The 13,864-nt window shown below is 37.6% G+C and overlaps 1 protein-coding gene across 3 annotated transcripts in view; it reads left to right on the top strand.

Moving 5' to 3' along the window:
• The window catches only part of LOC137049228 (meprin A subunit beta-like), a 39,428-nt gene extending 36,926 nt beyond the window's left edge, over positions 1-2,502 (top strand). For all 3 annotated transcript variants that reach the window (XM_067427707.1, XM_067427708.1, XM_067427705.1), the window contains 3 exons: positions 623-731; positions 852-893; positions 1,088-2,502. In XM_067427707.1, coding sequence (XP_067283808.1) covers positions 623-731; positions 852-893; positions 1,088-1,178 — 242 coding nt within the window. In that variant the 3' untranslated portion in view covers positions 1,179-2,502. The remainder of the gene's footprint in view (positions 1-622; positions 732-851; positions 894-1,087) is intronic.
• The last annotated feature ends 11,362 nt before the right edge of the window (positions 2,503-13,864 follow it).

Below are 13,864 nucleotides of genomic sequence, written 5' to 3'. Positions count from 1 at the left end.
GTAAAGGAGTGATTGATTGTTCGCGGCACTGTGTACAAAAAAATACTTAACTACATAATTATTTCGTTATTTTCGTTTAAGCTTAATAGTGTTAGGCTATACAGACAACCAAATATATAAAATTTCTACAAAATCACATTATGATTTATATAGTTAGCACAAAATACAGCTACTGGTTAGCCTGCTGTCTTATACACCAAAGCTGCACATACACGGTTTTCATTGATGGTATTCGTCGATTACTTATTATTAATAAAATATAGAGATATTTAATTTAACAACAACAATTGTGTAATGTGTTCTGTTGTTGTTATTAGTTATAATATCATGTTCACAGTAACTTTTGATCAGGCATTAAAAAAAGACACCACCTAACATAATCATCATTCATAAATATGTGATGGAAATAAATTCAAGAACTTGATATGTCTGTAAAGATTTCAGATCTGTTTAGTTAAGATGCATTTGTGTGAGCACATGGGGAAATATTTTAGCTTTTATTTATGCATTTATGAATTTTCTAAATGTATTATTTTTGAGGCTGATCAAGTTCCATTAATGATGATTGGGCAGGAATGATTTCCCCTTGTGTCTAATCTTTATTAATTTGGTACTGATCCAGATATCTCAGCGCTGCTCTGGGACAACTCTCCAGCCTGCCCTAAAGCAACGGTGAAGAACTTCAACATTTCTACTAACGCAAGTGTCCAGCAGAGACCATGTGTTGCGAGGTGAATGTTCTTTCAAGATTGTAATTAAATTATGGCATCAAACACTGGACAGAAGGCATTCAGAGAGAAACTGATGCATCTTTTGATAAAAACCTAACAGTATTTTTTTCTGTTTCTTAGAACTCTTCCCACACGTCAGCCGATCATAACACCCACAGAGCGGTGAGACTACAACATTATTCTAAACAGTGACATCCCAACATAATCAGACTACACTGGTTGCACTCTATGTTTTTGACTCTTTTTGATTTTTTTGTGAAGTGATATACTGCATGAACATTATAAACATACCTTTTTTAAATTGGTCTTTTTCTATTGCAATAACAAAGTTCATCTTTCCACCTCAACTCTTCTAGGGAGTGTGTGGACATATTTTGCAGTTCCAGTGGCAGGGCGGCTTCTTCTCTGATCATCTTGATTCTAAGCTTTCTTTTGCTGGAGATGTAATCATGACGAATCCCCATTATCACTGCTCTATGTCTGAACACACAAGATTTCAATCTGTCTGTTATTAATTATAGATGCTTCCATATAATCTACAATCAATGTTAATCTTAGCTTTAATCAGAATAGTTACCAGTATAATCATTTTGAGCTCTTATTGTAATCAATGTATGATTCACATATTCTCTGTAGAGGTTAAGGGTAAATATTGACAATATTTCAGTCTTTACAATGTGATAAATAACTGAATGAATAATACTTGTCAAGGGCATAGGTTAGATTTTTATATTGGGGGGTAAATTCGTGTCATCCACAGTTTATTGGCCAAGCGACTCATAACTAGGCATGTGCCTATATCAATTTTTCATGTTGCGATTAATTGCTGAAACTTTTATCATGATATACGATATTATCACGATATTGAAATAAGGTGCAAAAAAAGTGTTCTCATAGCATAACAGCTTAAAAAACTATTTTTGTAATAACAAAAATAAATGTTTAAATACAATAATCCAATGCACCAAAAATATATACAGCTCTGGAAAAAATTAAGAGACCCCTTAACATTGAGAAATCAATGTTAAGTGGTCTCTTAATTTTTTTCAGATCTGTAAAAGTACAATTTTCAAACAGATTAAAGTGCAAAAGAATTAGGCTATAAAGAACAACATGTAAAAAATTACAACAAGGTCTCATTATTTAATGCATTAACTAAGATTGAGCAAAAGCTACATCTGTCACAGAAAGTATAATGTTTTTGGTAATGTTAGTTAAGAAATACTGATCATCGTTAGTTTTATCTTAGGTCACATTTGAATGTTATTAAACAGTGTAACTAAGAAATAAACATTACTTAGAATAATTAATTCTTTATATTTTTCATTGTCAGTTTGGCAATAATGAATTACCGGTAACATGTTAACTAATGAAGTCAAGTTTTACTGAACAATAACAAATAATACAAAAATCATTCTAATCATTAGGGCATGTTGTAGTCCAAATTAAAACATACAAATGTTTAAGTTTGAAAATAAATAGCCTATTAGGTCTTTAAGTATTAAGTATTTGGTGCTGTGATGAACAACATTGAGATTACAAAAAACGAATGGCTGTTTTTAAAACTTAACTAGCAGATGCTTTTGTTTGCGGGGTTTCCGGGGTAATAGCTGCATTCTGCAGTTCATCAGCACCCTCTGCTGTCATTGAACGCGCGCTTCATTCAGCGTCTCCTTCACTCGTTCATGTGCTTCTCATTTACATCTGAGCGCGTCCCTTTGTCGCAGAATACAGCGGTGTTGAGCATTTATACGGTTAATGGGCAAAGTATTCTTGCATTAATATATATATATATATATATATATATATATATATATATATATATATATATATTGTTAATAAATTATTATGTACGATATTTTGAAGTGCCCATGATAACAATATTGTGTATATTCATTATCGTGATATATCGCATTACCGAAAATCGGCACATGTCTACTCATAACTAATAACAACTTTGATAGTTAACATTGTGTACTGTATGATAGACTACAAAGTCTGAGCACTGAAATGTACACAACTAAGAGTATACAATAAACTCTTCTCTTTTATTATCATCCCTTCGTCTCCTGCTTTTGCTCTTCTCTGGGTCTAAATCTATCTAATCTACAGCTGATATTTCTGATGTGGAGATTCAGCCCATCTAATATTCTGGCACAATCTAACAGAGATTTCACTTTAAATGTACTCTGTCCAAAGTGGATTTGAACATCTCTCATCAGCGGAGGTGGACAGTAACTAGTAACAAATACTTTCGTTACTGTACTTTAGTAAAAAAAAAAAAAAAAAAACTACTTTCTTTAGTATAATTAAATTGTGGTAGTTTTACTTGAGTCGAATAAAATAACGTATTCAACTTCGCTACATTTATTTTTCTGCAGCAGTATAAAATACTTTGCTGGCATTTGATAGGGACTTTTTAAACTCCTGTGGCGCAGCCCACCGCTTCAGCCAATTACAGGCAGGCCTGACTTGGTGCCAAACCAATCAAAACTTCCATATCAGCTGGGTACAGGGCATTCAATCACTAGTGACCACGTTTTGAATTAGCTATAAAAAATAATATTTAAATATTTTAGTCAATGAAAGTGAGCTATGATTTTAAATTGTAAATTTGGAAGCTTCTGAAACCATTACCAGAGCACTGCAGCTAAAGTAAAAAGGAAACTCGGCTCATACAAGGATGCCGTTATTATTGCATGTGTAACAGAGTTAGAATTGTGAATAGTTTTATAGTGCATCCTCCTAAATCAGTGTTACTCATTGCGCGGCTCGCGAGCCTCATGCGGCTCGCCAAGCTTTAATTTGCGGCTCGCATTATATCACATTTGAATGTGTATCAATAGTATGAGTGTGCAATCTCGTGGAATGTAAATGAGTTTTGGCATGCATATGCTACGCAGTTTTTCGCGCGCACGTGTATATGATAATACGCGTATCATATGCACGCGAAAAACTGCGTACCATATGCACGCCAAATACATTCCACGACGCTAAGTTAGGACGATTCTAACAGAGAAACCGCCTCACCAATGAACATCTTGCATGCCTCACAAGGATTGCAACGAGAAGCTACAGTCTTGTTCAAAATAATAGCAGTACAATGTGACTAACCAGAATAATCAAGGTTTTTCGTATATTTTTTTATTGCTACGTGGCAAACAAGTTACCAGTAGGTTCAGTAGATTCTCAGAAAACAAATGAGACCCAGCATTCATGGTATGCACGCTCTTAAGGCTGTGCAATTGGGCAATTAGTTGAATTAGTTGAAAGGGGTGTGTTCAAAAAAATAGCAGTGTGGCATTCAATCACTGAGGTCATCAATTTTGTGAAGAAACAGGTGTGAATCAGGTGGCCCCTATTTAAGGATGAAGCCAACACTTGTTGAACATGCATTTGAAAGCTGAGGAAAATGGGTCGTTCAAGACATTGTTCAGAAGAACAGCGTACTTTTATTAAAAAGTTGATTAGAGAGGGGAAAACCTATAAAGAGGACAAAAACCTATAAAGAGGACAAAAAATGATAGGCTGTTCAGCTAAAATGATCTCCAATGCCTTAAAATGGAGAGCAAAACCAGAGAGACATGGAAGAAAACGGAAGACAACCATCAAAATGGATAGAAGAATAACCAGAATGGCAAAGGCTCAGCCAATGATCACCTCCAGGATGATCAAAGACAGTCTGGAGTTACCTGTAAGTACTGTGACAGTTAGAAGACGTCTGTGTGAAGCTAATCTATTTTCAAGAATCCCCCGCAAAGTCCCTCTGTTAAAAAAAAGGCATGTGCAAATTTTAAAAATTTTGATCCAAAAAAAAAAAAAAAAAAAAGGCATGTGCAGAAGAGGTTACAATTTGCCAAAGAACACATCAACTGGCCTAAAGAGAAATGGAGGAACATTTTGTGGACTGATGAGAGTAAAATTGTTCTTTTTGGGTCCAAGGGCCACAGGCAGTTTGTGAGACGACCCCCAAACTGAATTCAAGCCACAGTACACAGTGAAGACAGTGAAGCATGGAGGTGCAAGCATCATGATATGGGCATGTTTCTCCTACTATGGTGTTGGGCCTATTTATCGCATACCAGTGATCATGGATCAGTTTGCATATGTTAAAATACTTGAAGAGGTCATGTTGCCCTATGCTGAAGAGGACATGCCCTTGAAACGGTTGTTTCAACAAGACAATGACCCAAAACACACTAGTAAACGGGCAAAGTCTTGGTTCCAAACCAACAAAATTAATGTTATGGAGTGGCCAGCCCAATCTCCAGACCTTAATCCAATTGAGAACTTGTGGGGTGATATCAAAAATGCTGTTTCTGAAGCAAAACCAAGAAATGTGAATGAATTGTGGAATGTTGTTAAAGAATCATGGAGTGGAATAACAGCTGAGAGGTGCCACAAGTTGGTTGACTCCATGCCACACAGATGTCAAGCAGTTTTAAAAAACTGTGGTCATACAACTAAATATTAGTTTAGTGATTCACAGGATTGCTAAATCCCAGGAAAAAAAAAATGTTTGTACAAAATAGTTTTGAGTTTGTACAGTCAAAGGTAGACACTGCTATTTTTTTGAACACACCCCTTTCAACTAATTGCCCAATTGCACAGCTTTAAGAGCGTGCATATCATGAATGCTGTGTCTTGTTTGTTTTCTGACAATCTACTGAACCTACTGGTAACTTGTTTGCCACGTAGCAATAAAAAATATACTAAAAACCTTGATTATTCTGGTTAGTCACATTGTACTGCTATTATTTTGAACAAGACTGTACAAATACAACATGAAGAAAGTCAAGGAAATGCATGCATGCTTCCGCTCATCCCAGCATTAATGTAATCCTGCTTTTTTGGATGGCGGGAGGCTTCGGCTTCGTCCCATCTTTTTTAGTCTGCGTGTTCTTCAATCCGCAGCGGCGCGGAGCAGAGCTCACGTCAGAAGCAGAGGTGTGTATGTGTGTGTGTGTGTGTGTGTGTATACATCTGAGCCTCTGTAGCAGATATATGCACCTTTTTTAAAAATGAAAGTTAAGACATCTGTAATTTATTTTTCTCTTGTATTGTATCTTCAATTTTCTTTTTGCGGCCAAGTTTTATTTTCACAAAAATATTCAGGCAAATTAATAAACTTTTGTCTACTCTAATTTTACAATTTTTAACTGAAAATATGCCTCTGTGATTCATAATGTAGGCCTAATTAACGAACAAGAAATATTAACAAAGCCATTTTCATCAGATTAGGCATTTTTAGTGCTATTGTTATCTAATTTTTTGGCCTTCAGAACATCTTAAAATGCACATATGTAGATCATAGAAATATAAAATTTTCTATATAAAACCCCCCTAACATTTTGGATCTCTGTAATTATAAACATTATTGGATACATAAATTACATGTAAAGTATAAACATGCAGTAAGGGGGTAATATTTGCTTTATAAGTAATAAACAGCCAATATCGTATGGGTATGCATGTTTGTAAACTACTAGTTAATGGCACAATTTGGACACTACACTATGTTACCATTTTTTCCATTACCCTCACTGGGGGCTGAGCTCCCCTAAAACGAAAATCCTGGTAACGCACCTGCGTGAAGTTGACCCCCCACCCAACGCAAAACTTCGGCAAAATAGTCTCAATCGTTTGTGCTCCGTTTGTGCCGTAAAATTTTTTGTTTGTGCTGCTTTGGTTTTTAAGATATTAAAAGAACATTTATAGGTCATTCTGAGGTCACTCAGCCCCCCCACAAGCTCCAAATTCACCCCAAATAGTCTCAATCGTTTGTGCTGGTTTGTGCCGGTAAAATTTTCGTTTGTGCTGCTTCCGTTTTTAAAATATTGGACTTTTAAATTATAGACGATGACGTCACCAGCCCCCCGACCTGCTCCAAATTCACCCAAAATAGTCTCAATCGTTTGTGCTCCGTTTGTGCTGGTTTGTGCCGGTAAAAGTTTAGTTTGTGCTGCTTTCGTTTTTAAAATATTATACATTGAATTATAGACGATGACGTCACCAGCCCCCCGACCTGCTTCAAGTTGACTGCAAATAGTCTCGTTAGTTTGTGCTCCGTTTGTGCTGGTTTGTGCCGGTAAAAGTTTCGTTTGTGCTGCTTTCGTTTTTAAAATATTATACATTGAATTATAGACGATGACGTCACCCCCCCCCGACCTGCTCCAAGTTCAGCAGAATTCTCCCTCGGTGTGAACACTTTTTAGGAATCAAATTGCAAAAGACTTTGTCAAGGATAACCATCACAGCATTTGTTCAATAAACAATTATTTTTATTCCATTCACTGGTCTCTCCTTATTTAACGTTTTAATTATTTGCAAGGGGTTTCATCTGCTGCACTTCACTCCCACCACTAGGTGTAAGTGACACACTAGTAGTGGAAATTAGTTAGTAGAGGAAAAGTTGATATAAAAATCAATCTACAAAAGTCGTTACTAAAACAAATCTGGCAAATGTAAGTACAATGTTTTACACTGTCAGTTACAATATTATTAGTTACCTTCAAGATTAATGGTACAACATTCAAAAGTTAAGATTGTCAAGGTTTATTGAACAGAAAACTCTTTGATAATACAACTATGAAATGGTTATTACAGCTGCAAGTTAGTTTTTTTTAATACATTGTGCATCTAGGAGTCAACCTATCCTTATATTTGAACAAATACAGTAATACATAAAATATGTAAACGGTACATGACATTTGAGTCAGGATTATTTCAGTAGGTAATTATGTTTGTTTATGCCAGATGCCCAAGAAACCAGCAGTCGACAGAGATTCCATTTTCACAGTCTTGTGCTCATCAAAAGAGGCCATAAAACAAAATGGCAACATAGCTACTCCTAATCAGAGCATCTGGACAGAGCTTAGTAAGCAGCTGGAAAACAAGATCACTGCAAAGGCTCTATACACTTTTGTTAAACTAAACAGGCACAACATCTGGACTGCTTTAGGGTTTAATTGTGAACGTGATCATGAAACAAGTGGCAGTAGTGATAACACTGATTTTGAGCCAGGGTCCCATTCCCCCAGACCAAAAGATGCCTGGACTTTTGATCTTGAAGTTCCATTTCAGAAATGGATTGAATTCATGCCTGAAACAGTTTCATACAAAGACAAGTTCTCCAAAACACAAAAAAGGGGATACACAATTTTGAAGCCGGGCATCTGGACGCATGTGATAAATCATCACATTTGGCAAGAAGTGAAATGCCCCTGCACAGTTGTCTTTAAAAGAGCCAAGGTCTATCCATCAGCCACAGATAAATATATAGAAATCAGAGGCAACTGTAAGGAGTGTCGTGGCCACATTCACATAAAATGTGACAGAGAGCCTAAAATGAACAGCCCAATGGTGTTCAAGTGTTTAATTAAAAACTGATGACTCCCTGCACACTGGCTGTTCCAAACGTGCGATGTCTGGTAACTTGCGTTTGCAAATATCCAAAGAACTGTGTGAGGGTAGAATGGAGCCGCATGTGTGGAGGGCATCAGAAGCAGCAAAGCTGATGGAGTTTGGAGATCCTGACCAAACCATCTGCCTAATTTGGCCACCCTGCGCAAAGCAAAGCAAGAGAGAAATGACATAGAATTAGGTGACAAGGACTCGATTTTGTCAGTACAGATGCTAAAATACAGTGCGCCTCACAGTGGTAGCATTAAAGACATTGGACTGGACAAGTTTTTCTGTCACTATTGGAGTCAAAGACAAATGTATATGTACAAGTCATTATCAAAGACATCTACTAACCCCACTGTGAGTTTTGATGCAACTGGCTCAGTTGTGAGGAAACTACAGAGACCAAGTGGTAAATCTGGCCATATATTTTTTATATCAGGGCGTTCTGGCAGGAGATGAGAACTCAAGTGTCCCAGTGGTGCAAATGTTGTCAGAGAGACATAGAGCCATAACACATTGGCTGAGAGAGTGGATACGCGCAGGTGCACCAACACCGAAGGAGGTTGTCAGTGACTTTTCTCTGGCTTTGCTTGGAGCTCTGGTCAAGGCTTTTACTCCTCATCCTGATCTAAAGACCTACGTCAATGAGTGTTGTGGTGTCTTACTCTGCAAACAGTCAGCAAAAGTGCCATCTTGTTTTGTTCGGGTTGATGTTGCTCACTGCATCAAGATGATCTGCCAGTGGGACTGCTTGAAGAAGAAACCACATCGCATCAAAGATTTTTTTGTGAGGTCAATGGCACAGCTTCTCATGTCACAATCCATGGATGATGCAAGAGAGCTACTACGCAGCATTACTGTTGTGGCTCTCAGCGAAGCAGAGGGCAATGACAGCTCTGGAGTCCCCCTCATATCAGAGAGGTGCAAGAAACACCTAAAAGCCAGAATTGCTGAAGAGTGTGTCATCATTCCAGATGTGGAGGGTGAGGACCTGGAAGAAGGGGATCCATGTGACCAAACACAGACAGACCTACGGCAGTGGGTGACAGACATATGTGATGAGAGCAGGTCACTTGCCGTGTCTAATGGTGATCATGACAATATGCACTTTCTCCCTGAGATTATTCCCAATATAATCTGGATTGCAAGTTACTTGCCACTCTGGACAGGAGTAATGATCCCTCACTACCGAAGCACCAATATCACCGCAAATTCCGCCAATGTTGAAGCAGAGTTCAAAAACATCAAACATGGCCTTTTCAAGCATGAAAACCTGCCTATTCGGGTGGATCGATTCATTGCTCGACATCTGTCCTTCATTGAAGGCAACATGCGAATTTGTTCTGCTAAACAGAAAGCTGGGGAAAAAGGTGAAGAAGATACAACCATTTCAACAGTGATCACGACAGACAACAATCCACTACCCACCACAACCTGTATTGATGGAAAGACAGAAATGGGCACTTACTGTTCTGGGAAGTCTGACCCCCTCACAATCATCCATCCAACAGATGAAGACGCTGTTGAAAACTGGAGAGGCCAAGCGGTTCCACCTAAAAAGAGGAAGAGGAATACCTCATACCTCTCTCCTTGTCCTGAATGGCTCCATGCGGATCCATCTGTCAGGGAAAAAAAACTGAAAGTAGATCTGTTGAAAAATGGAAATAATCAACAGCCTGTTAAACTCAGGAAATCAAGAGTCTCTGTGCTGAACACAAGTGCATTCGATGCTTTTTATCAGTGCTTATGTTGTGCTTTCTGCGATAGTGTCACTTTTGAAAATATTGTATGCGGTGAGGATTCCAACAACCTCCAACTTGTGAAATCCATCACCACAAAGGGTCTGAATGCACAGGCCTACATACAGAGGGCAGAGCTGGTGAGTGGAATATTCAAAGCTGTTCGATTGAAATCTGGTGCTCTTCAAATCGATGCACAGTGCCACATCTCCACTATCATAGGAAAGTCAATGATAAAACATGCGTGTTTCCCTCACAAAACAGTGCTCCTCACAGTATTGTGGTCTCAGCAAACAAGTCACAAGGAAAATTCCATTAGTTTGTACTTCTGTTGCTGTACTACAGGCTTCTGGCATGACTCATCTTCAGACCGCAGTAGAAGAAGGCCTTAACCTTCCGGAGTCCCCCTGCCTCAGGCCAATCCAAAGTTCGTCACAGTGTCCCTCTGCATTCAAGACAGGTACCACAGGGAAAGAGCTTTGTGCAGGAAAAGTCTCTCACAGTTACAGTCTGGGAGAACTTCTGTGGGTTGACACTGACCTGGGAAGCAACTCCACAGAATTTGCTTTGCGTGAATTTCCCTCTAATTTGATGCTCCAAGGAGAGAGATTTACTTTAAGGGCAGTCATTGCTTTCAGAGGAGGCTTAACCCAGGATGCTCTTGGACATCATGTGGCCTATTGCAGGAGGTCTCCATGTGTCTGGGAGATGTATGACGACCTGAGAAGTGGAGTGACAGGAGCGTCAGAAAAAAACAAAATATGCCCACATGCTGTATTATACACAAAAGACTAATTTCATTATTTAAAATTACTTTCACAAGTACACGTATTTTTGTTGTATGCCACACAACCTTGTTTTCCGATTCCTGTTTGGAGAAGAAGTATCTGCTTTTTTTGAAGTCAGGCTTGATGTTGTTTGCACTCAAGTCTATTATTATGTGTGGCATTTTTGGTTTGAATACAGATAGTAGCTTGTCAGTATTAAGTGTTTTTAAGTTTAAGTTTTAAAGGTCCATTTGTTCAATAGTACACAGCAATTCAAAAGTAAAATCACTTTACTTGGCTTAATTTCGAATTCATTGAGTCATGAGTTTCCACATACATTATAGTTGGAAAACATTAGGCTTTAATGTTTCTGAAAGAAGTCTCTTCTGCTCACCAAGTCTGTATTTATTAGATCAAAAATACAGGGAAAACTTTAAATCAGCTGTGAATATATAGTTAAGTGTAATTTATTCCCGTGATCAAAGCTGAATGTATCATTATTACTCCAATCTTCAGTGTCACATGAATCTAATGATTTGCTGCTTAAGAAACATTAATTATCATCAATGTTTTTTTTTTTTTTGTGTGGAAACCATGATACACAATACATCAAAGGTTGTATGTATATAAATGGATATTTTTATTCAGCAAGGACACAATAAATCAATCAAAAGAGACAGCAAAGACAATTATACTGATAAAAATATTACTATTAAAAATAAATTTGTATAATAATGTATGTTAAAATAAATAAAAGTTATTTGTATCTTTGATTTATAGACAGGTAAAAAACACAAAAATGTATCAAGGTTTTTACAAAAAAATTAAGCATGCAATTTGTTTTTTTACATTGATAAAAATAAGAACCATTCTTTATTTTACTATGATTTCTCAAGGGTGATATTAAAGACTGAAGTATGCGGAAATTTGAACGTTGACATCACATACATAATAATTATTAATTTAAAGTGTAATATTTCACAAACACTGCCTTTGGTGAGGTTAAGAGACTTGTTTCAAATATATTAAAAAATCTTATTTCCAATCTTTTGACCGGTTGCTTTACTGTATAGGAGATACAAACGCACATATTTAGCCTATTGTATAAACACATTACCAAACAGTTTAACGTCATATGGTGCGTGCATTAGTGACAATGTTAATTTTACCACTGTTATTCACGTAAAAACATGCATTAACAAGTAAAAAACACTTACCTTGGAGTTTTTTTACATCCACATCCTGTGATCCGCCGTGTCCGTTAAAAGTTGAAAAATGCACAGTAAGTAATGCTACTGTTTAATGTAATTTGGTTTGCCGTTTGAATCAGGCTAACTTGTATTGTTAAAAAAGAAAGCCACAAAACGAAGCGTTTACCTGCACAAACAAGCACAAACGGAGCACAAACAATTGAGACTATTTGGAGCAGGTCCGGGGGCTGGTGACGTCATCGTCTATAATTCAATGTATGATATTTTTAAAACGAAAGGAGCACAAACAAAACTTTTACCAGCACAAACGGAGCACAAACTAACGAGACTATTTGCAGTCAACTTGAAGCAGGCCCGGGGGCTGGTGACGTCATATTCTATAATTCAATGTATAATATTTTAAAAACGAAAGCAGCACAAACGAAACTTTTACCTGCACAAACCAATAAAAATTTTATTGCTTTGCAATAAAAGTGGCTCTCCTATTGATTTTGTGCTATCAGTGCGGCTGTCACGAAAAAAATAGTGAAGACCACTGCCCTAAATTCTAACCTGACAAGCCAGACCCACATCAAGATGTTTGGTCTGGAAACTCACCATTGACAGGGCTCAATCCGAGGGGCGGGATAAACAGTTGTCTTTCAAACTCCCTCTGCACGCGATAGGATAGCGCTACACCAACCAGAGCAACGAAGGTGAAGCAGAGCTCGCTGACTGATTAAACATTCGCCGTATCCGGTCGGCTAAACTACGAACACATCTTCCCTTTTTAAGAATGACTTAAGTGCCATTCTTTGTTCTTTTCTCAGAGAAAAGCTTAACTCCAAGTCTTCCAGAGTCGCGGTCAAAGCTGATTCGAAAAACCGCCGCCGTTCGCCAGTTTCTGTGTTTACTAGAATCGTCATTATGGCCCCGCCCACCGACTCTATACATGATGTGATTGGGCCGTCCAGATTTTGAGGAACACAGCTCAGAATGGTATTGAGAGTTCCTAGACGACACTTGCGGGCAAATTAAATTTGCTGCCGCTAGGGTGCGTCTAGATTTCTAGGCTAGGAAATGATGTGTAGGATTGAAAATAATCAGAGATATTTGATTTTTGAAATTAAACAAAGAAATTTGCTTTACCGTTTTCAACCCCCCTCTTTCTTACCAGAAGGGCCATTTGGAATTCCTAAAGACAAAAGTCAAGTTTCCACCGTGGGAACTTTCCCCAGGAATTAGCGACTTTGAGGTGGTACTCTGTGTATTTCGACTGCAGGAACCAGGGTCTAAATACTGTAAGAGCGATACAGAGATCGGCGCAGGAAAGACGGCTCAAGGAATTATCATCACGTCGTTTAAACGGAGAAATTTTAAAATGGAAAAGAAAAAGAAATGGAGGTTCACTAGAGGGAGATATTGCTACCAGTGCCAGGCAGAGGTATTTAGAGGAGATGGATGATATCAAAAACGTCAATTTATGAGCTGCGTGCAGCAGAATGGAACAGAGACCTAATGTTCGACGCTTTTCTACCTTGCACGTTCCTGAAATGTTTCTATATATTTTTTGTGCATTCTGAATAATAAATAAATATATCTCCCCCCTATCCTGCAGCAGTCCAGTGCTCATCCTCTCATTAACAGTGTTTTTCTCATATTGACCATAATTTATACCTGATGACGAGTTTACATTGCTAAATGAATTTAACTAATAAAAAGGAACGCTTGAGAGCGCTGGTACTTTTAGTCCAGCCTTAAGTAGACTAAATGCTCAGTACGTACATGTAATGTAAGATGAAAATTACAGTCAAATAGCTATAGGCCTAAGTTACTTTGAATATTAATCATTTTGGCATTAACATTTAAATTACATACAATAAAATTATTGACAATGAAAAATGACAGAAATTATAGAATAGTTCTCAAAATGCTTGCAGTGTGTTGTGTCCCAAAACAGGTCAGATTCCAGAGGTTTAAATCTGAAACTCTTTCCACACTGTTCACATATTAATGAGTTCTTTCCAGTG

This window comes from Pseudorasbora parva, chromosome 20 (genome assembly GCF_024679245.1).
Source record: "Pseudorasbora parva isolate DD20220531a chromosome 20, ASM2467924v1, whole genome shotgun sequence".
Lineage (NCBI taxonomy): Eukaryota > Metazoa > Chordata > Actinopteri > Cypriniformes > Gobionidae > Pseudorasbora > Pseudorasbora parva.
The sequence above is the reverse complement of the archived record's forward strand: the minus strand, read 5'-3'. Positions and strand labels throughout refer to the sequence as shown.